The sequence below is a fragment of the Dunckerocampus dactyliophorus genome, chromosome 19 (assembly GCF_027744805.1).
Source record: "Dunckerocampus dactyliophorus isolate RoL2022-P2 chromosome 19, RoL_Ddac_1.1, whole genome shotgun sequence".
NCBI lineage: Eukaryota > Metazoa > Chordata > Actinopteri > Syngnathiformes > Syngnathidae > Dunckerocampus > Dunckerocampus dactyliophorus.
The window spans coordinates 2,072,042-2,096,528 of NC_072837.1; the positions used below are offsets into that span (position 1 = coordinate 2,072,042).

Here is a 24,487-nt window from a genome sequence, read left to right on the forward strand (position 1 = left end):
GTGTCCTCTCTGAGACAGTGATGATATGGTGATATTTCATTTGAATACATTAATGGCCATGAATGGTATCGAATGGTATGTAAAACACAATAGTTCTCCATACTTTTAGTGTATGCAGTAAAATCCTTAACTTAGTCCCCCACCGCCCCCTACTATCATCCGGCTGTTGCTCACTGGGACTATACATGAGGGAAGCAGGGGAGGACACTCTGACCTCAAACAGACCGCTGCATTCTTTGCAGTTGCCTACTAAACTAAAACAACAACACCGCAAGGTCAAATCAGTTGAATGCTGTAACTTTTTCTGATGCATTGCTCCTGCTGCCTTTGCTTGTGTGTGTTTGCTGTGTAATAGTCCAGCATGGCCACATGCCTCTGACTGGAAGGCTGCTTTTAGAAACAGCAGTACTTGTCACTCTCAGGCACGCGCACACTAACCCGCCCACACTTAGGCCTATTTTTTTTCCCCCAACAGTTGATAAGTCACACTTGCGCCACCTCACAAATACCAGCTGCCTTCCCCCCCCCGCACAGACTCTGGGGGGAGAAAGTCCCACACGGAGACGAAAGAGAAGAGAGACGGTTTGCATGCAGACGAGTAACGCTTTCTTGTAAACGTCGTTTCTGGGAATCTTGCACCCCCATGGTTTTGGATTTAGGCTGGGATAAGATGGCAGACAGCCCAGGAGAGGATCTGCCACAGTGTGACTGCGATGTCAACAGGCAGGACAATTTTTGAGAAGCATTTCTGTACTATGTCTGTGTCTTTCAACCGCAGTTTGCTGTCTGGACTTCTAGCTTAAGTGGACTTGGATGGTGATTAAATGAGGATTCTTGTATGGCTGCATGCAAATGATATATTTTTATCTAGACAAGTGTATCTGTACAAGTATTGTTTTTTTTTTTTGTATAGGAGGCGTGTTTGTGTTTTCAGCAAAGCTTTGCATCAAATTGAACATGCACTTGAATGATAATAATGTAAGAATAAGGGTCAAGAAGTAACGTGCCGTAAATGCTCCAATTAACGCCTCTATTCAGTTCACTTCAGCTCACTTCTGCTGTCCGGATCCATAGTCTACAAAAGCAAATAACGCTAATTGGGGCCAGAAAATATTGTTTTTATTAACTCAACAAGACATCGGTAGCTGCATTTGAAGTATCATGAGTGGTCAGCATACAGCTGCTTTAGCTACCTCTGCATGCACTTTAAAGTGTTGGTAGCGCTACTCATCTGTTGGGGTGAAACTTATGCTTGTTACACTTTCCGTACTGTTGATCCAATTAACTCCACGGCGCTATCAATGCTGGCTGAGCAATTTGTTCCTATGTTGTAATGCTATTACAACATTGGATTTGCTGCTGCTGTGTTGTGCAATACAAACGTCCTTCGCTGCAACGCAGTTCAAACTTTGCACCCTAACTTTATTGTGGTTTTCAAAAATGTATTAATAAATGATTGCTGTTTCACGGTGGAATACGTCCTATTATTAGTACAAAAAAATGCATATTTAAGTAAATTGCACTTGTTCCTGGCCTAAATTTGCATTTTCAAGCATAAAAATGGCTAAATGAACTACCTAACTAAATACAAATACAAGGCAGAAGCAGCATTATAATTGTGAATGTAGTATTCTACATTGACCACAGCCTCTCTCCAGTTATCACCTGCTTCCAATTAACACCTCTTTGCAGTTTAGGTGAATAAACACCGGCTATATGGTAGAGCATAGGTTAATCCTTGCTGCGTAGCAAGCTTTAGGACACATTGACATAATATGGAATGTCACAGCCACCTTCACTTTTATCAAGTCTGTGTGGTGAGATAGTGAGAGCTGCATTGCTTTGCCGGGTGAGGCACTGAATGTTTAAAGTAGGTCAAATGCAGTCAAATAAGATTTTAATATTATGATGATTGTTATACTTCTGTGCTTCTGTGAGTGCCTGTCAATAAAAATACCCTGGACGAAGGAGTGCTTCCAGTTGTACAACTCCCCTGTCTTGTTTTGCTTCCCTGCCAGGGTGAAGAAGCTGAGGGAGACCCTTGTGGCGGTGCAGCAGTTAGACAAAAACATGAGCGGCCTGCGCTCCTGGCTGGCTCACATCGAGACCGAGCTGTCCAGGCCCATTGTGTACGACACGTGCGACGACCAGGAGATCCAGAGGAAGCTCAACCAGCAGCAGGCAAGACAACTTGGAAACAGTCAAGTAGTAAAGCATTGCGGGAATACAGCCAATAGGACATCACTTTTGTTTCTGGAGCTTGAGAAACAAATGCTACTAAGCCTGACTAGGTGGAAAAGACGTGACACTGAAGCGCATGATGAAATCCCAGCATGACTCCTTCAAACTTGAACATCTTTTCCATAATTGCTGTGTTCATGAGCATAAGACTTGTGTCTCCTTTCTCAGGAGCTGCAGAGGGACATTGAGAGGCACAGTACAGGCGTGGCTTCCGTGCTGAACCTGTGCGAGGTGCTCCTGCACGACTGCGACGCCTGCTCCACCGAGACAGAGTGCGACTCTATCCAGCAGGCCACCAGGGGTTTGGACCGACGCTGGAGGAACATCTGCGCTATGTCCATGGAGAGGAGGCTCAAGTCAGTGAGGCGCTGGTTGGCAAATGAATGCTCATTAGCGATGCCAAGTCATGCATGGGCCTTTTCTATGTAGGATTGAGGAGACATTGAGGTTGTGGCAGAAGTTTTTAGACGACTACTCACGCTTTGAAGAGTGGTTGAAGACTTCAGAGAGAACAGCCGCCATGCCCAACTCCTCTGGCGTCCTCTACACTGTTGCAAAAGAGGAACTCAAAAAGTTTGAGGTGGGTTTACTGGGGATTTATGAGCATTACAGCAGTAAAAGGACAATGCTCTATGTGCTGTTTTGCATCTTAGTAAAGCACTCTGAGGACAGTGAGACACTGCTGGTTAGAGGGAACGGAAAGTGTCATGTTACACAAACTTGCCTGAGCTGGTCCGCTCAGCTGCTGCAGTCCATCATAGTGCACATGCACAATGCTTCTTACTGCTCTTTAAATGCTATCTGCCAGCCTTGGCTCTCGTGTTACGCATGCACAAACCCTCAAGGACCTTTCAATGTACTGTAACAACACTTATTTCGGTTTCAGGCTTTCCAGCGCCAAGTACAGGAGTGTTTGACCCAGCTGGAGCTGATCAACAAGCAGTATCGACGTCTGGCCCGCGAGAACCGCACCGACTCATCCTGCCACCTCAAAGAAATGGTGCATGATGGGAACAGGAGATGGGACAATCTTCAGAAAAGGGTGGCGGCCATCCTGCGCCGACTCAAGGTAGCGACTGCACATGACACAAACCTCATTATGTACTACAAAGGTGGAAACATTCGGGTAATGTAACTACGTCAGTGACGTGTTCACATCTGCGCTCTGTTTCCGCAGCACTTCATCAGCCAGAGGGAGGAGTTTGAGACGGCTCGGGACAGCATCCTGGTGTGGCTGACTGAGATGGACTTGCAGCTCACCAACATCGAGCACTTCTCCGAGTGTGACGTCCATGCTAAGATTAAACAACTCAAGGTAACCGTGCACTTTTCCACAGACTCTAAATGGGGCTTCATGACCTTTTTACTTGTTTTAGGCATTCCAGCAGGAGATCCACTTGAACATGGGCAAGATTGAGCTGGCGTTCAAGCAGGGCGATGGTCTGATTGAGAAGAGCGAACCTCTGGATGCAGCTGTGATCGAAGAGGAGCTGGAGGAGCTGCAGAGGTACTACCAGGAGGTCTTTGGACGAGTCAACAGATACTACAAGAAGCTTACACGATTACCTGTAAGTACACTGTGGTTGATTACTGCGCTTAATTTGCTGCTACAGTGGTACCTCGGTTAATGTCCGCCCCGGTTACTGCGTTTTTCGGTTAACAACCAAAATGTTTTCTAAAATGTTGTCTTGGCTTGCGTTCGCCCTCTTGTTTGGCATCCAAAATACTGTCCAGTTTGTTTATGCCGCCATCTCGGATCACGCAGCCAAGATGAAGTCTCACAATACTTGCACGTGATCGCTCAATGCATTGTGGCCCGCGGGCGCCATTTTAGGCTGTAGAAAGATACACGACATAACAAACACATGGGCCGCACAAAAGAGAAAGGCGATGGACCGAACCGAGACAAGGGTGCAAGACCACCAAATTTTACGGCTTAAAGAGACGACCATCGTCATTTCAGAGGTATGTAAATGTGACGGGAGTGTCTCCGTCACTGGCTGCGATGCATACCACTCCGGTTCCTGCGTAACAGCCAATCAACCCGGCGGCACATGGAGGGCGACACTCTTGTATTTTCTGCCTGTCTCATTTTACATCCAGGACACTCATTTCTGGTTCCAACCATAACACATGAGCATTCAAACGTACTGTAGCATGTTCGCGGCATCCCGAGTCAAACATAGCACACGTCATCACCGCGCACACTTTACGGCAAGGTACATGTTTATTGGTTCTAGAACATTGATATTTAGTTTGAGATATTTTTTACATTTTGTTTGATTTTGCTAATTGATGGTTTTGTGGGTTTCTTTCCAACAAAACTAGGTCAAAGTGATGTTAAATGTTCAGTTTGTCATTTGCAAATATTTTTGCATCATTTTCTTTGTGTAAAACTATCATTGTCTATAAAATGTGTTTTGTGTTAACATTTTGGGGTGTCTGGAACGGATTGATTGGATTTATAATATTTTCTATAGGAAAATTTGCTTTGGTTAGAGTCCGTTTTGTTTGAGTCGGACCTTCTGGGACGGATTAATGACGTTAACCAAGGCACCACTGTACTACACTTTCTAACATTTTCCCGTACTTGTCTCACAGCTCGTGGACGACGAGCTTGACAGTTCAGACAGAGAGCTGGACATGGAGGAGGGTGGCGACCTCTCCGAGCTGCAGTGGGGCGACTCAACACCTCCACGAACCTCCAGCCGACCGCCTTCTGGGGCGACCACCCTCATTCGCACAGACCGCTCAGGCCGGGACACCCCAGCCAGTGTGGACTCCATTCCGTTGGAATGGGACCATGACTATGACCTGAGCAGGGGTCTGGAGAGCCCAGGAGGGCGGAGTCACAGGGAGAGGAACCGAGGGCAAGAGGAGGAGGAAGAGGACGAGTATCTGAGGACGGCTACTGCAGTGCTGTCAGGTTAGTCTCAAATATCTTGGATGTCTAAATGCAGTAATCCCTCTTTTATTGCAGTTAATTGCTTCCAGACCCGACCGCGATAAGTGAATTTCCACAAAGAAGGATTCAATATTAATAAACTGATATCTCCATAGTTAGAGCATAGAAAACCTGTTTGACTTTCTTAATACATTTTTTTACCATTGTTAGAGCCCTCTAGACATGAACTTTTGAGACATAAATAAGACTCGTGCTCATGTGTGTTTCAATAAATGTCTTCCAGACAGGAATTGACATGGATTCAGAGTTGAGTTTTAGCTGAGTACGGCCACAACAGTATCCCGTGTTATTATTATAATGATGACGATGACTATTATTATTATTATTATTATTATTATTATTATTATTATTATTATTATTATTATTATGTTATTATTGTGCCTGTTGCGAGATAAATAATTATAAAATAATAAAAGGCGTTGGGGATCAAATCTGGTATTACTAGTGGCCCGTGTAGACTACAGTTCGTCAACGTCTTGTATTGCCTTAAACTGTATTTGTATTTTTGTTTATTTAGAACATTGTTATGCTTGAAGATGCTTGATTTAGCCCAAGAATACTTAACATTTGCTTAAATATGCACTTTTTGGACTAATACTAGGCCATAGTCAACCAGAAACAGGGATCATTTATTAAGTAATTCATGTTTGAAAAGCAGGGATCGATGTTCGAACCACAATGTAGCGAGGGACGAGTGTACACGACAACTCCAAACAGAACTCCAAGCAACTTTAGCGCTGCAAATAGTCTCCTGTAATTACCTGTTATGGCCACAGATGTCGCTGATGCCCAGCAAACTCGAGTAATTGATAAAAAGTAGTCAATGTTATTGTTTTTCTCTCCAGATGTAGTTATTCCCGAGAGTCCAGAGGCCTATATAAAACTGACTGAGAACACGTTGAAATCGTCCTCTGGTAGGAACCACAGAGCTGATCAGGAATGACTCAGCATGATGAGTCAGAAGCTCCAAACTAAAGCATGCTTTTCTAACAACACCCCACCAGGGGGCAGCACTGATGGATGAACTGCATGGTCCATCCATACAGAATAATGTAGATCTTTCTCCATATTGCATGATGAAGGTCCATCCTCAGTCTGTAATATGCGTTAATCATTGGCCATTGCAGAGATAATCCTTTGTTGTTGTTTAACATGTCTGAACCTACCTTCAGTTCACACTAATGCATGCATTGCGTCCGTCTGCAACTTCCATGAGCAACACCTTCATTTCCATCTTTTCAAGCTGATGTTTTTTCTGTGCAGGTGAGCCAGCACAGCTGGAGGCCAGTCTCAGACAACTGGATCAGGTTTTGGATGCAGGCCGATACCACCTGCAGGCGAGAGAGGACGCCGCCAATCGTTCCACTCCTGACGCTGACTCCACCTACATGGGCTATGTGCGTTACATCACTTACTTACGTAACTGGTTCACCTCTTTACTAGATGTATTTGATGTTACAATAATTGGATTTAAGGGTTTTAAAAATAGTTTTTACTCATCTCATGGTCAGAAAAATTTACATTAACAAACTTAAATATTGTTTTTTATTTGTCTCAATTGAGGGTTGTTATACTACTTACAGCTGCTCAGTGTGTTTTATTAAATAATGATAATATTCATTACAATTTATGACTATTTTGGGAAATAATTGTATTAATAGTAACGATATGTTGTAATTATTGCATTATATAAGCATTGCAATTTTAAAAATGTGGATAATTTTGTTATGTTGTACGTATGCTAAATACATGAAACTAATGTTGATGCAGATGCGTCTGATGGGCGAGTGCCGTGGCAGCATAGACGCAGTGAAGCGAGCTGAGGAAGAACTCACAGAGGATGAAGATGAAATGCCAGGACTCACCAACCCGACCAGCGCAGACAGTCAGAGCTCAGGTCCGTCTCACACAAACACACACACACACACATCGAAATACATAATTTTTCTGTAAATATGGTGTGAGTTGTGTTCAAAGGATCTTTTGTCCCCTGCTTAGGTGTGATCAAGCGCTGGGAGCTGATCCAGGCTCAGTCCCTCAGTGAAAAACATAAGCACAAACAGAACCTGCAGCAATGGCAGCAGCTGATCTCAGACCTGCAGACCATGCGTGCCTGGCTGGGTCAGTGCGAGGCAGAACTGGGCCAGCTGCGAGGCCTGGAGGTCCGCACGGACATCCACAGCATCCAGCAGAGGATCAAGAAGCTCAGGGTTTGTCTTCAACTTATCTTGCATCAGTTTCTCAAGTATGTTCTTGCATCCTCAATCCTCTTCTGGTGCTCAGGAGCTGCAGAAGGGGATGGACGCCCACAAGTCGGAGGTGCTTTCCATCAACTTGAGCAGCGCCAGCTTCCTCCAGTCGGAGCCCGACTCTGAGGAGGCGTGGGAGCTGAGGGGTGGTCTGAAGGAGATGAACACACACTGGGATCGCCTGGGCGCCTTACTGGAGGAGTGGAGAGAGGATCTGCAGCGTGCTCTCATGCAGTGCCAGGTGCAGAAACACTGTGGAATATTTGTTCCCTTTTCAGGTTTTTTCCTGTTTAAAGTCATCACAGAGAATCGCTCTCATGGTTTTGACGGAGTTTTGATGCAACCCTGGCCAGGAATCAAACCCATGCCCTGAGGTGTCCAAACCGCATGTAGTAAAATCAAAGGATATGGAGGCCACTTTGTTATTTATACATTTGGTAAACTAACCCTTGTAGAATTTTTTTCCACTGCTCGTTTTTTCTATTTTTTTTGCTGTTTTTCAGTTTTATAAATATTTCAACTGTTTTCTTGTATTTTTTTTTTTATATATAACACCGTGACTTTATTCGTATTTATTCGTATTTTGACTTTATTCACAAAATATCACAATTTTATCCTGGCTGATTTCTTTCTTTTGTTTTGTTAATTATTGCAGAAATTATTGTGAAAATTACCTTTTTTTCCCCTCATTTTACGACGTTATGCTCGTAAAAAAATTTTGTCAGAATTTTTTATGTCAGTATCATAACTTTAATATTTCCTTTGGACTTTGGAAAGCTCTGCCATAAAAGACACCTGCGTGCACCATTATTCGATTTATCAGAAACGTCTGTACACTTTGACAAGCACGTCTTTCCTCCCAGGAGTTCCACGAGATGAGTCATGGTCTGCTGCTATGGTTGGAGAACATCGACCGCCGGAGGAACGAGGTGGTGCCCGTGCCTCCAAACCTCGAGTGTGAAACGCTACAAACTCGTCACAGGACACTAACAGTACGTTACAAGAGCGCATTCTCACGCTATACATCGAAGTTACTCAACTTCATCATCAAGAGGGCCACAGTTTAAAAAAAGTAAGGGGTCAAAAGCTGGACACGTGTTGTCCCGCGATGCTCATTTGATATCGGTAACCACATTTTCAGTGCTCTTATTTGATATGAACTATTGTGTTTTAAACCAAGTTGTTTTAGTATAACAGCAAAAGTGCATAATGTGCATCAAAGCAGTATTTCGTGTAAAGAAAAGAGGATATCAAATTGAAAAAGCAGCATCAGCATCAAAGAAATCGCAAGCCTTGATCTCATTTTTTTAAAAAGTCCCTTCCTCCAAAATCTCCGCTGTAAAGTGGAAACTGTTCCAACTGCAAAGCATTCAACTCCATATTTTCTCTCAGTACTTTCGTCCATGCAGTTTCCCTGACACATGACACCATCTACCCTTGTTTTTTGAGCAGCAAATCAAGCGTGAGCTGCTGGACTCTCAGCAGAAGGTGTCGTCCCTCCAGGAGCTCTCAGCTCAGCTGCTGGTCAGTACGGCAGTGCCCACGACGACGACTCTCCATTCCGCGGGCGGCGAGTGCCTGGAGGCCCGGGAGAAGGTGCATGTGATCTGGAACAGGCTGCGTCTGCTCCTGCGGGAGGTCGACTATGATCTGGAGGGTCTGCACAGGCGACTGGAGGCCATGAGCACGCAGCAGGTGGGACATTGCCTCCTTGTGGACACCGTTCTCGTTGTCATTAAACGCTGTTTGAGCTAAGTTGTGTTATTTTGTTATTTTAAGAATTTCATTCCCATACCTGCTGGCAAATGTGACATGACTGCTGCTCTTCCTGCGTCTGATTCAACAAACATCCAACCTTGCAGACGACTGGTAATGTCCGATTTCTCATTCATAACATGACCTTTTTTCAACAAAAAAAATCTGAAATCAATTACGTCTTTTATTACAACTAAAAGAATGACTTTTTAGATTTATACTTATTATAAATTTTTACATTTTTGCCCTAATAAGGCAATTTTTTCTTGTAGTATGACTTTATGATAACACTTCTTTTTTTCACAAATACAGTATTGTGATTTTTTTTTCTCGTGAGTTGTTTTATTTTTTTTCTAATCTTTATTGTCATAAAAGTACAGTTTTCCTTAAATTTCAGTTTATTCTCATAACATTAAGACTTTTTTCATGTAAAATGAAAACTTTTCTCTTACGGGGGTTCTTGTGAAATGACCTCTTTCTCATAAAATGTGTTTTTTTTCATGGAAAATATAATGCTCCTTGATACAATGTAACAATGTCTTTTTTTAGCATTAATACAAAAAATGTCTCCCGTATACTCTCTTTTATATTTCCTGCTTTTTTTTTTAGATGCTGCTTTCAGCATGTTGATCCCCAAGAAAACCTGGCTTTTCCTTTTTAAAAAAAAAAAAAAACTCAGTTAATTTTGTAATTTTTAGGAGTTGAGAAGCCAGATTTCTTGCGAGTTCCAATCAGTCACATCATTGATTACGTTGCTGCTTTGTTGATGATTCTTTCCCTCCAGCAATTTTAGTTCTTTTATGGCCTCATTTGCCTCTTGACTGAAACATTTCTTTTCTTTCTTTTTACCCCTCCCTGCTCATTACGCCGTTCAGCCTCGAGGCAAAAGTAGTCAGGCCCACCCCGGACCCCCTGAGAGCAGCCCCCGCCACAGGTACCTCGCCCCTCCCCTTGGACCTCGAGAAAGACGGGAACATGATGGAACCAAATGTCATAATCAACTAAATTGGGGATGATTTGGTCTAAGCGTGTGTAAAATGACGTTCCATGAGCCCTGGCTTTTTCTCGAGGTCACGTGACCAGCTCCTACAACGAGCAGGGTCATCAGGCTGTTCCTTTTTTCCTTTAAATGTTTTTTCCACTGCTTCACCTTGATCTGCTGCTGCTTCTTTCATAACATTGTAATACTGTCTTGGCCCGTAGGTGGCGGTAACTCGTTTCACCCCATAATATTTCCTGCAACAAGCAGAAGTCTCCAGAGAGACGTCTCTTTCAGCATTAGGGCTGCTTGTGTTTGTAAAACAAAAACAAAAAAACATGGCATTGAACTCTCACACACTCTATCCTCCCACTGACTCATCCGTCCGTCCGTGCGTGCGTGATGCTTGGTGGTTGACGTCTTTGGTTTGCGTATGTACCAGTGTTTGTGTCTGCCGGTCATGCGTCTCATCTGATTGTGTGTCTTCTGTGTGCAATTGGATATGTTTTGCGTTTTTTACCTCTTCCCCCCACTCTTTAACCAGACATGCTACTGTGGATGAGATTGTCAGTTTCTAAGAGTCATTAAGCTGATAGTAATACATAATAAAAATGTTAATGTTTGAAAATGGTTAATATACTGTATAACGTATATAGATATATATTCACAGGGTTTTGTGCCAAAAATGATACAATAATAAAAATACATAAAAATGTTAATATGCACTTTGAAAATGGCTAAAATAATTTTTAGGAAATACACATTTTGCATTAAGATTTGTGCCAAAACAATATACTAGTAGTAATTATAATAATACATTAAAAATTATGATACACTTTCAATATAGAGAAATAAGCTGTAAAAATTCACGTTTTGTGCCAAAAATGATATTGGACATTTATAAAATAATATTTTTGAAAAGATGCATTTTATGTCAAGATTTTGAAATTTGTGCCAAAAATAATAAAATAACAATTACTTCATTATCCAAATTTGTGCTTTATTGGCATTGAATTCACACTGATTATTACATTTCCAGATCATTGGCCACAACATTAAGCACACCTGCACAATAATGTTTATTTTAAGAAGGAGTTATTATACTATTATACAATCATACTGAGAGCTGTTTCTAATATCTCTCTAGTGTACCTAAATCATATAACCATAATATTGGAAATAGCCCTCAGTAGTTGCACACGAGTACAAATTACAAGCACGATAATAAACATGTGATTAAATGGAAGTGATACTTTCTGACCGTGTCCAAATTGCTGCAGCTCATGTGTTGGATATCAGGTGTGATATCACGTTGTGTTGTGACGTGTGGATTTATCCTCCACAAGTATTTCGATTAGATAAGAATGGTATGGTGCCTCAATTAAAACAAGTTTGACTCCATGCAGTAATGCTTTGCAAATACTTGGCGTGTCTGACTCCTTTTGTGTATCCTCCCTCCCAGCCGCAGGAGGTCACCCGGCGCCGCTGGCTGCGTTTCCTCCCGTTCTGACATTTTGGACGGTGCCTCCCCGCCATCCTCCTCCCCCTCTTCCTCCAAGGGTCAGTCCTTCCTGCATCGTGTACTGAGGGCTGCACTCCCTGTGCAGCTGCTCCTCCTGCTCCTCATCGGACTGGCCTGCCTGGTGCCCATGAGCCAGGAGGACTACAGCTGCCACCACGCCAACAACTTTGCCCGCTCCTTCCATCCCATGCTGCGCTACACCAATGGACCTCCACCTATATAGCTGCCTCGCCCCCTATATTGCTTTGCCAAGGACTCGTATGAATGTGCCCTTTTTCACCCTGTGCCCTACAGCAACAAGCTCTGTCCCCTGCTGGGATGCACCATTATGACAACGAGCCCTTTAAGTAATAATGGACCTTTATGTGGAAAATCCAAATATTTTTTTGTTTATCTTAAATGTGTATATGAGTTTTTAAGTGATATCAATAAGGGGGAAGAAAGCACTCTTTATCCACACTGACTGATGGGAACCAAAGTCGTCCGCTATTCCCAGTGCTGCTGCTATTTATTGAGTTGAAGATTATTCGTTTGAACAAAGCTCAAGTGTTTAAGGATTATGGTCCAGAAGAGATTGAATGAATAAACAGCTGAGTAAATATAAAGCAATGACGCTATTACGATTACATTATGGTCGTTTATATACAGACACTGCGATATTCGTAAAATACCCGGATATACGATACTTCCAGGTTGAAAATCCCCGGATGTAATAGTCCTCACGGATACAAGTACCCGGATGTATTTTTGAGCGTCAGTTTGTTAGTTCCCACAAGATTGTTGACGCGACGTTGTCAAGTTCATTAGCCTTCTAATTACCTAAATATTTTTTCTGGACTAGATTTGTCAACTTAATTCCTCTCTGGTTCTTACCATCTTTGTTGTGAGAACCGTCTGAGCGCTCGTTGTGAGAAGGTACTGCACTGACTGATTGACTGACGCCTTTGAGCCAACATGGCCGACTTCTCCCCACCAAAAGCTAAAGCTTGTATTTCAATTTGTTTTTAAATTATTACCAGTATTTAAACAATTGGGGCGATAAAGATTTTTTTCTGTTACATTTCTGTTATTGTTGAATACAGGCTGTGTTATATAAATATATATATTTTTAAACATTTCTGTTTGAGCATGAACTTGGAAGCCCCAAAGCCAAACAATCACTGGTTGTGTAGCTGTAGATTTAATAGTCATCATAATAATAATGTGCTTTGTTATAATGATTAAAATTATGATTCCTAAGTGATCAACATCACTACCTTATCTTAACACAATGTGTAAAAAATGTTCTGAAAATTGTTAATGTTTGTACAGTTTGCTAATGCTGAATTCTCTTTGCAGATAATAAAACATGAAATATTTAACACTGTGTAAATTCACCACTTCATAGTGAATCCATAGATTAACTCTGGTAAGTAGAGGCTTCATAGTATGTATACATTTTGAGGCATACGCAGAGTTGCAAATGGTTATTTATTTTCTACATTTTTTCTCCAGTTCTATATATACATTCCACTTACCTACAGAAATAGTGTAAATCTTTTTTAAAAAGACAAAAATCAATGTAGGACACATACACTGCTGTAAAAGATAAATTAACCCGCCATGGGTTAATTTTTCCATTGGTCATTTCTATTTTGTTCCCAATGCATTCCGCTATGTCATGAATCAATTTTCAATTGCAATATTTCATTCATGGAGCTCTAGCATGTTTGGTGTTCTTTATTTTTTGGAGCAATGTATGTTTAACACAAAACTAGTTCACTTTGAAAACAGTTGTTCAAAGTTAACAGATGATACAGTTTGACTTGGATTTGAAGCCGTTTTTTTTTTTTTTTAATTCACCAACACAGCGGACAGAAACACAAACACTGAATTCTTACCAATTAAAGTTGTTTCCAAATATGACAAAGCCACAACATCAGACATGTTGATCTCAGCTGGCAGTTGAAACGTAAAATAAATTACACATTTAATCACATTCTGCAAAAAGGTGGAAGTAATGCCCAATAACCCCTTAAAGCCAAGAGGAAGTGCACTTTGGTTGAATGAAAAATGAAGAATAGTCGCTTGTAAATATGAATGACTGTTCCTCACAGTTTGCTACAATGTGATGTAAAAGCTGGCACTCGCAATGGAAAAGTGATGATTGTTGATTATAATCTTAATCATGAAACCACCTCCAATACAACACTAATCGTTTGGTCCGTTTAAGCTCTCATAGGATGTCAGCGCAGTCGGAGCGGGACCCTCCAAACTGCAGGACGCCTGGACATGGAGGGGCTCTGCTAAGGCTCTCATTGCTGCTGCCTCCTGAACTGGAGGACGGGCCACCGCCACTGCTTCCACTGGTAGGCACTTTAACCGGACGGTGTAAGCGATGAGCATCCAGCATCTCCAGCAGCAAGTCGTAGAGTGGCACTTTGTTCTTACACTTCATGCTGTACAGGTGCTCCATGCCTTTGTTACTGTAAGTATACATGTGAAGATATGGTCATGGTCTGTAGTTTTCTCGCTTGTAAAACCACTTTGTTTCTCTTGGGGTGATGACATGCAGTCTTGTAATACCACTTTTTTCCTCAAGATGCGATAATGAGTCACTGTTTCACAATACCACTCTGTTCCTCTAGTAGTGGCAAAAGATAGTGACTCATTATCACCCCTAGAGTAACAAAGTAGTATTACAATTCTAACTCATCACCCTTAGATGAACAAAGAGGTACTGCAAGACTGACTCACCATCGCCTCCAGAGGAACAAAGCGGTGTTACAATAAAACTTCATCACCCTTGGATGGACAAAGTGGTATTACAAGACTTACTCACTATTGTCCCCAGAGGAACAAAGTGGTATTACTGCCGAGGGAAAGTGGATGTGGGAGGAGTGGAAGTGATAAATGTAACGCACCTTCACATTCAGCCCAAGCAATCATGGTTTGACCAATAATTGTAGCTGAAGCACTTTACTGCTTCTTACAAATAATAAGATGTGATGGCGGCGGGGATTCCCCCCCGAGGGCACATGCCTAGGATACATCAACGAGGGCCACTCAAAGTGCCATTGGAATGCAGCCTGAGTCAGTGGTGATGAGTTAGTCTTGTAATGCCACGTAGTCCCTCTAGGGGCAATAATGACTGTCTCGTAATGCCACATTGTTCCTGTAGGTGTGATAATGAGTCATAGTGCTGTTATGCTGATTGTAAATGAATGATCAATGAAGCTTAATTATCAAACAACTTGATGATGAAATATTTCATTGATATTTAATTTTAATGAAAAACTGTCAAAAAATAATTTTTGTTTTAAAAATATTTTTCCAAAAAGGGGTCAATTTGGGTTTATACGATATGTTTTTTGCTAGTAGGCTTTCACCTCATGTGCCTGATGTGAGACAGTAGTAGGAGCAGCTGGGCCTGGCGCCTGGCCTGCTGCTGCACTGAGCACCCCGATTGGCTGATGTGATGTATGAGGGCGTCGGTGATGGTGTCCAGCATGCCTTGCACTGCCACGCTGTCATGGAGCGGCTCCATGGTACCCGTGCAGAACGCAAAGGCGCCTATAAAGAGACACGTTTTTAGAAGCGGCATGTGCGAGCTACGCTCAAAGACAAACATGAATAAAAGATTCAGGGCAGAGGTTCGATTGCGAGTGCCCACGCAGCAATCACGAGTTCATCGGGCTCCAGCAGCTGAGTCGTTCCTGTCATCTCTGTGGTATTTTCACTTTGCTGCTCTATGGAATAGCTTCATCTGTGGGACGAGCTCGGCCCTCAGTGCTGTCATGTCGCCATGACAACGCTTATTGGCCTCATCCGCGGTACGGGCCTTTCGGGACACCGTGTTCGCGTTCAGTGCTATGTCTCAGTGCACCACATACAGTACAGGTGCATCTCATTAAATAAATAGCGTGCAAAAGTATTTCATTTCAGGAGTTCAAGTCAGTAAGGGACTAATTAAAGGCTTGAGAAGTTTTTGCACTTCTTTTGCTGATTTGAACACCAACCAGTAGATTATAATTTGTCACGTTTGATGAGAGGCTGACTATGTTTTTTTTATAGGAGGAGCTTTGAAATCTTTCGCTTTGTATAGTGAATTTATAGACTATAACAGATCAAGTTGAACGACTGAAATAAATAAAGTTTTTAAAGATGTTCTCATTTACTGTGATGCACCTGTCTATGAGCCACAGCCAAAAAATAAACAAGTAAAATGCCACCTTACCGGAGTTGAGCAAGATGATTGCTTTGAGGCAGACAAACTCCTCGGGCTTGAGTCTGAGCATGCGAAACCGAGAGGCGGTGGCCAGCAGCATGTCAAAGATCTCAGCCATGCCTTCAACACAGTCTCCTTCGCTCCTACTCACCACAAGTCAGCAAACAAAGGAACAATTAGCCATGCAGAATGCATCATGTATTATTTTGCCAACTTTAAGATGTCTTATCAAGTACATTGCACAACACAGCAGCAACGGAACCGATGTTGTAATAGCTATGTTAATTAATTGGATTAATAGTTAATTGGAGTTTACAGGAATCATTTCTTGTCACGCAAACTTACTCTTAAAGGTTTAAAAAACAGGATCAACTGATTGATTGATTGTCAAATTTCCTATCCTAAAATAAATATATATTTTTTAAAAACAACCTAAACAGAGTATTTCTGTCAACTAAAGGCCGCAAGTGTCCAGAAAAAGAGCTAACGGAGCGAAAGACTAAGTGGTTCAAGTTTTCTGCACAGTAGACAAGTGAGGGAAGAGCAGACAATATCTCAGTGGTCATGGAGCAGCAGCAGCTGAGGGAATTCATCGACCGTGACCTGCTGCGTTTTAGTCATCATGTCCAATCTGGGAGGACACTTACAGCGCGGCCCGGTTTTAGAGATAATACGGTAATACACTTTTCCGATCAAATGGGACCATCAGGCACATTGCAGGCTAAAAGCTTTGTCTGTCTGCCTCGTGCTCAGCTGTCATCCAGGGTTTTTTTTCAGGTAGAAGTGAGGATTGGGCGAGGGTGTTTACTCAGAGCACAGGAGAGGCTGGATGGAAGGAAACAGCCAACCCTCCCTCCATCTCTATTTCCTCGTCCTCTTAACTCCTTCCTACCATCGTTATTCATTTTCTATCATTCTGTGCATTGAAGCTTTGATTACATCTGTCCTGCTTGCCAGCTCGGCTCAATGATGATGACAAGGGAGGTGGTCCTCTCTTCACTGTGGGAGACGCGTAATTAGTCTTTCACTCTATGACAGACGTGTTGGGACGGCACAATGGCTGCTAAGGTGCGAAATGGAAAATCTACAATGCTGATGTGTCACTCCTGAGGTGTGTGTGTGTGAGCGAGTGAGATTAAGATAAAGAGTTGAGAGAGAGAGAGAGGACTGAGAGAGAAGTAGGTCAGTGTTCCTCTCTTACCTGTCCAAAATTAGGTCCTGAGCGAAGATGAGCTTGCCGGGACAGTGGATTGACCTCCAGATGAGGCCGATCATCAGCACCTCCAACCAGGAGCTCTCGAGCAGCTGCACCTGGTCGTGCAGGGACAGCTGCAGGAAACCTGAGCACAAAGTCAGCATTTTGAGCACACCGCCAGGTGACACACACACACACACACACTTGACACATTGTGTGCTGATGACTCATAACAACAGATACTTAGCATGCAGACCAAACGCAGATAGTGCTGATTAATGGGTGGTGCAGGCGTGATGCGGCATATCAACAACATTAGCAGCGTCTGCCTACTCACTGAACACAAAATATGCATGCACTTGTTTTCTGCCTCAAAGACACCGTGTACACTGTACAGTATAGCCTTATCACGAGCACTCACCTGTCCTTGTTAGCTGTTAATGCCTCAAATTGGGACTTACTCAGAGTGTGCATGTAAAAAGGTGATGTGCATGTAGGCACTATGGGGGGCCTCCCTAATGGCTCAACAATCCTGTCAAAGGTGATGACTGTAATTACCAGCACTCTGATAGCTCTGCTTTTCCCTGTGTGTTGCAGTGACATGGATTTGTAATTGCTTTCAAACCTCACACACAACACACACACACACAAACACTTGTTTACCCACATGTCTGTTTACAACTGTTATATAAATATTTTAATTTAATGTTTTTACATCCTCGCGACCCTAATGAGGACAAGCGGCATAGAAAATGGATGGATTGATGCGTTTACATTTGAGTAGGGTTGTGACGAGACGAGACGATGCAGGAGATTGGGTCTATCAGGACCAGACGGGATTTTAACATTACTTTTCAGAAAAGTACAATGAAAAAAAGACAATATATTGCAATCTACTAATTTAATTTCTACTACGTTACCCTGTTCTGCACTCTGTGTATGCTAGCGGCCCCGCCTCCACCCACCGAGACAAAGACCGTACGACAAAAGACAAAATGGCTCACTCCATTCATGCCGAGGTGCTGAAACCAATGCACAGAGTGAACTCACTCTTGCCTCTTTGAAGGCGGGAGACGAGGAAAACAGACGCGCATGCACATGGCAATATGTGGAAGCCGGCAAAATTATCCAGTTCATTTTCATTTATTGTGTGATTCATTCATTTCTAATCCGAAAATTCTGAAATCAGAATCCACAGTGAATACAGCAGAAACACAATCCTTCCTGGTTCCTGTCAACCACTAATATGTTCACGTTTCCCATAGCAGACGTGTGCAAAATGTTTCCACTGAATATATTTATACATAATTAGAGAAAAAACAACCTGCTTCTCAGTTGTGTGTTATCAGTGACAAAGAGGATTATTATATCATAGTATCAACATTTCAGCCTTCTCCATACCTTTTTTTTTTTTTTTTTTTTTTTTTTTGCTTTTTCCCCATTTTTGCTGTTTATTTTTTTATTCTTTGTTTTTTTGTTTAATTCTATTTTTACAATATGCCACGGGTGGCAAATGGCCCCCGGCCCACACTTTGGACACCCCATCCATCCATCTTTTATCGCTTATCTGAGGTCGAGTCACAGGGGTAGCAGCCTAAGCTGGGAAGCCCAAACTTCCCTCTCCCCGCCAACTTTGTCCAGCTCCTGTCGGTGGATCCCGAGGTGTTCCCAGGCCAGTTGAGAGACATGGTATGTCCCCTGGTATAACAGGGGAAGTGTATCTCACACTTTCGCCTGGCAGAGCAAATCTGTTGAGCATGTGAGGGCATTTAGATCAACAATACTATTTGCCCTAATGGCTGGACAGGACAAGAGAGAGAAAAAAAAATGGTCTGTCCAAAGTGTCCTGGGTCTTCCCCAAGGCCTCCTACCGGTCGGACATGTCCTGAACACCTCCCCAGGGAGGTGTCCGGGAGGCATGCTGACCAGATGCCTGAGCCCCCTCATGTGGCTCCTCTCATTGTGGAGGAGCAGCGGTTCTACTCCGAGTTTCTCCCGGATGACAGTGCTTCTCACCATCTCTAAGGGAGAGCACAGCCACCCTATGGAGAAAACTCTTTTCGGCCGCTTGCACCCGCGATCTTGTTTTTTGAGTCACTACCCAAAGCTCACGACCATAGGTGAGGGTAGGAACGTAGATCAACGGGTAAATTAAGAGCTTTGCCTTTCGGCTCAGCTCCCTCTTCACCACAACGGACCGATGCAGAGTCCACATCACTGCAGACGCAGCACCAATTGACCTGTCGAAGTTTGGACACCCCAACTATAGGAAATAATGGACATAGAAATGATCAGTTCCAGGGTCAAACAGTCACCATTTTTTGTCATACAGGTGTAAAAATAAGTTCATATTGAGTCTTAACTTTAAAGATGTAATGCAAAGGTTGAATCACGTCACAGATGCGCACCTCACTTTAATGCACATGAAGTGCATACCACAGCGTATCAAAATTATTACTTTTTCTTAAACTACCTATTAATACCAGATAGTTTGTAAGAACTCAAACATAAATAGTGTCGTTTTTGATGACTGTACCTTCATTTTGTTGTTGGTAGTTTCAGTTCAACATGTGTCGGCCTTACCGGGAAGCTTCTTGGCCCAGGCAATCATGTGGACCAGCTCCTTGTCAGCCATGCTGGTGAGCAGGGTCATCATGGTGACCTCTGTGTAGGGTCGGCTCAGCTTCTGCCGGGAACACAATATTGGGGGTTCGGCCCCCTGCAGCAGGAGAAGCACCTGACGAGGCACACGATAATTAACATATTAACATGATATTAAACAATGGCTATATCCATCCAAGTGTTTTGAAGTGAACCTGGTCAGGTGGGATGTCTGTTACGGATGATCTTCCCCCGCCGCCACAGCTTCCCTGTTTCCTTCCATCCTGGTGGGAAACTTTTCTATTCTCCGCCTCCTTGGTGGTCTTCTCAGCTGTGCCTGTGCGTCGCTTGTCACGCCGTAAAACGCGACCGCGGTCTTTACGCACACCTTGTAGATACACCACAGCAGATACATCAGGCTGTGCCTCAAAGAATAATACATGACGATGCACGATAATTGTTGCACATTCTCCACTTAGGACACACAGAGGTCTTGGCATGGAATCCAGCAGCACATAGTTTAAGGATGCTGTGTGTCCAACAAGTATGAAAACAAAAATGTGGGTGTGCACTACTTACTCCTTAAGAAGGAAATCACTTCAAGGTCACATTAGAGTTAAAGTTAGACTCAAGCATGCCAATGAATGCACGTTTGTGACTTTCACAACAAGAGCCTCTCTTACGATGTGGCTATAATATATAAAATTGAGATGTGGCGTATTTTGGTGTTCCCGCCCACCTCCTTTCATCATGCCCACTTCGTAGCACTTCCTTAGTCGGCACGCTTGGCAGCTCTTCCTGCGATTCCTGTCAATCGTGCACTGATTGGTTGCAGGGCACACGTAGTCATTGTGGCCTGAAAATGGGGAGGGGGGAAAAAAAATCTATTACTACAAGGCTCCAGTGTTCAGTTCAGATTTGGGTTATTTAGTGTCCAGGAACACTCCATTCCCATTTTAAATGGATCTGTGATGGAGGAAATTAAAAGGTGGCGTCTTTGGCTTTGCCATTGCCATGGAGACTACTGGTTTTTCCGCATCAATATGGCGAGGCATGACGTCACAGACATGACTAAGCCTCACAGAGGAGATGGAGCTTTGTGGTCTGCACGGAGTGAGGCACTCAAAAAAAAATGTTTGACAATCTGTTGCTTGTTTTGCTTCTTTGTTTGCATTTGTGTGGCAGCTGTTTGTTTGACTGTCATGGTCAGTTGCACGCTTTTACACACATCACTCATTTTACACTTTCTGTATCAGAAAAAAAACAGTCCCATAGGAAATAATGGAAATTTAATGAGTTTCTGGGTCAAGGTGCTGCCATCCTTTAGTAGCTTTAGTAACAGTACAGGAAATGTTTCATTCAAGTGTAAAAATAATAGGGGTGTCATGAGATTGAAACGTAACAAGATTTCTCGCTTAGAAAAAAAACTCCGGTGCTAATAAATTAATAACACAATTATTGAAAATGAACTTGATAATTTTTCCCATATATTGCTATGAGTGAGACCTCTTGTCAGTCATACAGTCGCTTCGTCTATGTGGGGGCAGGCAGGGCCGCTAGCATACACACAGCAAAAGCGTGGAGCTTTGTGAGAAGCAATGCAAGGTAACATGAGGGAAGAAGATGCTTGCAAAGCCAAATGCCACAGCCCCGTGTAGTAAAATGAATAATGAGCAAGGTGATTCCATCAACACGAACAAACCAGTATGCCAAATTTATTTGAAAGTGGTCGCAACATTAAAAGGCAACAAAACAAACTTGCCCACCTCAAACATATCCACCTGACAGTTTTCCCATCTGGGGGAAAAAAAACTACACATTGAGATGCAGCTTTCATCCCGACAGTCAGCGCTCACCGAGACGTTTGCTCGTCAAAGTAAATACAAACATAACACTGCAAAATGTTATGCTTTCACAGAAAGTCATTGCAAAAGAAATGCTGCTCTTTAACATAGCCGAGAAGCCAGCATTTCAAGAAATGCTGCAAACAAGTGATAGACACTACGAATTGCCTGTGAGAAAATACATCACAGTCACAAGCATCAATTCCACCACTTTACAGAGTGAAAGATGACATATTAAAAGGAAATATTGCGTTATTATGATATTATTATAACGTTAGTGGTTTATTCGGTCTAAAAAATGTAGACAATGATAACATGTAGCATCAATTTGTGGGACGATAGAAATTTCAAAACGCACTTGTATCGTTTTGTGACTCAGTTAAATAAAGTTTGTTTGTCCAGTGATATTTTTTCATTGTACTTTTCTTCAAATTAATGTTAAAATCTCATCTCATCTCGTTCTTCTGGACCCAATCTTGTGCATTGTCTCATCTTGTGACACCCCTAAAAAATGAGTTAGCCATTATTAATGTTAAGACGGTGTTTGAAATGACAAAAGTGCCTCATGCATGCTCATGCTTTTTTAATTCTAAAATATTGTGGAATCTGCGACTTTTGACACATTTTTCCCAAAAATGTTGGTTGAATTTGTGTGACTTCAAAGGCCTTTGACGTTCCACTGTAATCCAGTTTGTTTTGTACATTTTCCCACTGCTGTAAGCTCTACTAATGACTGTGTGATATGTAGGAAGTTGTCGCTACCTTGGATGCTCCTCTTGAAGAAGGCCTTGCATCCCTCACAGGACCACACCCCGTAGTGGTAGCCGGAGGCGTAGTCGCTGCACACAGCGCAGAAGCGCGTCTCTTTGGCCATCTCAAACACCCCAGCGGCTGCGGCGGCCTCTGACCCACCAACAACGTAAGACTCTGCGCTGGTGCTGCACTGCTCATCCCTGGTGACCTGCTGCTGACTGGCCGGCTCGCTGGACCTGGGACAGGTTAGAGACTTTCTCGCTTACCCATTCTCTCTGTAAGACTTGGCTTAATTCAGTCAAAGGGCACCTTTTATCTGCATTTATAGTGTAGCAGCTGATAAACTGCACTTTAATCCTACATTGGTTTACCGTTGGATTGCGCGCTCATGGAAACATTGCTGTGTTGCTCTTACGTATTGTTCCTAGCTCAAGGTTCCTGACAAAGTGCTTAATCTGTGGAATTAGGAAGCAGAGTGGATCTTGAGGCTCCCTTCAGTGATAATGGCCATGTTTTAACAGATTAAACATAATGTTACATAATTAGTGTGTGCGCATCACTGCAATGGTATATTTTACACATTTTACACACATTTTATCAAATAAAACAATGTAAGAAGGAAAGGAATCCGGGTAACTTGACGTTTTCGATGAACTGTCAAGTTGCATAATCAGCAAACAAAACTGATCAATCAGGAGGGGGAACAATTTACCTTCATTCTATCAAAATCATTAAAACGCTAAGAAGTTGACAGACAATACAACAGACCTGTAGCCAGAGGTTGAAGTGGCTTCCAGATAGTGATGGCTGGGAGGGTGCATGAAAGGGCTGAGCCGAGGGCTGGTGGGCACAAAGACGAGGGGACTGGTAGGCCCGCTGCCCAATGACTGAAGGCTGCCGTCCGAGGGAGGTCCGTGGGTGTCCAGGGGCGCCGAGTAGTAACCCGTGGTCGGGTGACTGTAGAGCGGAGTCGGGGCCGGAGTTGGGGAGGCATAGTCGTACGTCCCCTCCAAGAAGTCCACCGTGGCGACCCCTCCGGAACCCCGGCTGTCTTCGGGGTACATGCCGCTAAGGGGGGCGGCGCGAGGTGGGGGCGACAGGCGCGGCGGGGACAGGCTCTCCAGCTCTGGGGCAGCTGGGTGGATCCCGGGTCTCGGCGGAGGTCCACAAGGCTTCCTGCTCTTTGCCGGGCTGTGCCTGAGCAACATCACAGCACAACAGCACTGATAAGCAACATGATTTAGACTTGCTCTCCCCTTGGCGGGGAGGGGGAGCGGGGATGAGTGGTGCTCTCTCTCCTGTTCAACTGGATCCTCAAAAACTGTCTCATGCAGTTGTGCTACTCTTCAAGTCCATTTGCTGGGTCTGCCTTGAGCGGTTCTCTCATCCGGACCCCCCCAAAGGCAACCCAAAATGGAACACCCACCCTCCTCCTTTCCTCTTATGTGTAGGAGGCAGAAAAGGCTTGCGATGAAGACAAAAACAAAGCTAGACAAAATGGAAATGGTGCTTCCCGTACAACTTTACTGCCCTGTCCCACGCCACAACATCATCTCCTCCTCCTCTTCCTCCACCTTTGTTTTACACAGAGAGGCTGCTCTCGGAATATTCATGCTGCATTTAGCTGATATTCGACATGATGTACGGGTCCCCACATTATTGAACACATCTGAGACTCCCTAAATCTAATAACAGTGCAGACCAGAACGGCAGCTTAAAAACAAAACTGCCTAAAAGCAACGTCAAGGTGCTTCACTGCTCACCTTATTAAGCAAGAGTCATCCTCTGTGCTCCTGTGCTCGCTTTGTTCATCCCTCGCACATCCAGCTGGACTCACTGGGTAGAGTGGGAACAGTGGAGAGTTTGGGGAAAAAAAGGAAGCAAAAGGGATAAACAAATTAAAAGATGCAGTCAAATCGATGGAGGCGGTGCGTTTGAGCGCCAGGTCACCATAACACTGCAAACAACGCAGGAGGTCAAATCTCATTTCAACAGCCAGTAATTACACAATCCACCCCGAATGACGGAATAGATGCTTCTTTGAAAGAGATACTCAATATTTCTATTTATCATCTAATATTTGGATGTCAACCATAGTTGATAATTGAAGAAATTCACTTGTACACAAAAGGAGATTGGGTACTAATGCAAATAAAAGCTTGATTTGCACTTAAAA

The 24,487-nt window shown here is 43.3% G+C and overlaps 2 protein-coding genes and 1 long non-coding RNA gene across 13 annotated transcripts in view; 2 read left to right on the forward strand and 1 right to left on the reverse strand.

The window, feature by feature from the left end:
• syne1a (spectrin repeat containing, nuclear envelope 1a) overlaps positions 1–13,367 on the forward strand; it is a 115,718-nt gene extending 102,351 nt beyond the window's left edge. For 6 of the 10 annotated variants that reach the window (XM_054762005.1, XM_054761999.1, XM_054762002.1 and 3 more), the window contains 17 exons: positions 2,019–2,181; positions 2,410–2,597; positions 2,671–2,821; positions 3,128–3,310; positions 3,419–3,556; positions 3,618–3,809; positions 4,843–5,167; positions 6,052–6,120; positions 6,470–6,603; positions 6,977–7,103; positions 7,205–7,416; positions 7,490–7,696; positions 8,319–8,447; positions 8,908–9,150; positions 9,235–9,324; positions 10,086–10,144; positions 11,652–13,367. In XM_054762005.1, the coding sequence (XP_054617980.1) occupies positions 2,019–2,181; positions 2,410–2,597; positions 2,671–2,821; positions 3,128–3,310; positions 3,419–3,556; positions 3,618–3,809; positions 4,843–5,167; positions 6,052–6,120; positions 6,470–6,603; positions 6,977–7,103; positions 7,205–7,416; positions 7,490–7,696; positions 8,319–8,447; positions 8,908–9,150; positions 9,235–9,324; positions 10,086–10,144; positions 11,652–11,934 (2,893 nt within the window). In that variant the 3' untranslated portion in view covers positions 11,935–13,367. Of the gene's footprint in view, positions 1–5; positions 724–2,018; positions 2,182–2,409; positions 2,598–2,670; positions 2,822–3,127; positions 3,311–3,418; positions 3,557–3,617; positions 3,810–4,842; positions 5,168–6,051; positions 6,121–6,469; positions 6,604–6,976; positions 7,104–7,204; positions 7,417–7,489; positions 7,697–8,318; positions 8,448–8,907; positions 9,151–9,234; positions 9,325–10,085; positions 10,145–11,651 lie in introns of those variants that run through there. The other 4 variants (XM_054762004.1, XM_054762006.1, XM_054762009.1 and 1 more) reach the window with 3 other exon arrangements.
• esr1 (estrogen receptor 1) lies at positions 13,190–24,144 on the reverse strand. Of its 2 annotated transcripts, XM_054762011.1 has the most exons (10): positions 24,075–24,144; positions 23,080–23,508; positions 22,321–22,547; positions 20,454–20,570; positions 19,930–20,102; positions 19,697–19,850; positions 17,120–17,258; positions 15,928–16,061; positions 15,080–15,263; positions 13,190–14,176 (listed from the first exon to the last, which is right to left on the reverse strand). In XM_054762011.1, the coding sequence occupies exons 2-10, from the start codon at positions 23,373–23,375 to the stop codon at positions 13,927–13,929; spliced, it is 1,674 nt and encodes a 557-aa protein (XP_054617986.1). In that variant the 5' UTR covers positions 23,376–23,508; positions 24,075–24,144; the 3' UTR covers positions 13,190–13,926. The 2 variants fall into 2 exon arrangements, with proteins under 2 accessions (XP_054617986.1, XP_054617985.1); XM_054762010.1 differs by lacking the exon at positions 24,075–24,144 and having other exon boundaries at positions 23,080–23,519.
• LOC129172366 (uncharacterized) lies at positions 14,423–22,923 on the forward strand. Its single transcript, XR_008566988.1, has 4 exons — positions 14,423–17,029; positions 17,134–17,294; positions 22,307–22,556; positions 22,740–22,923. It is a non-coding gene; the product is annotated as an uncharacterized LOC129172366 (long non-coding RNA).
• Positions 24,145–24,487: the final 343 nt, after the last annotated feature.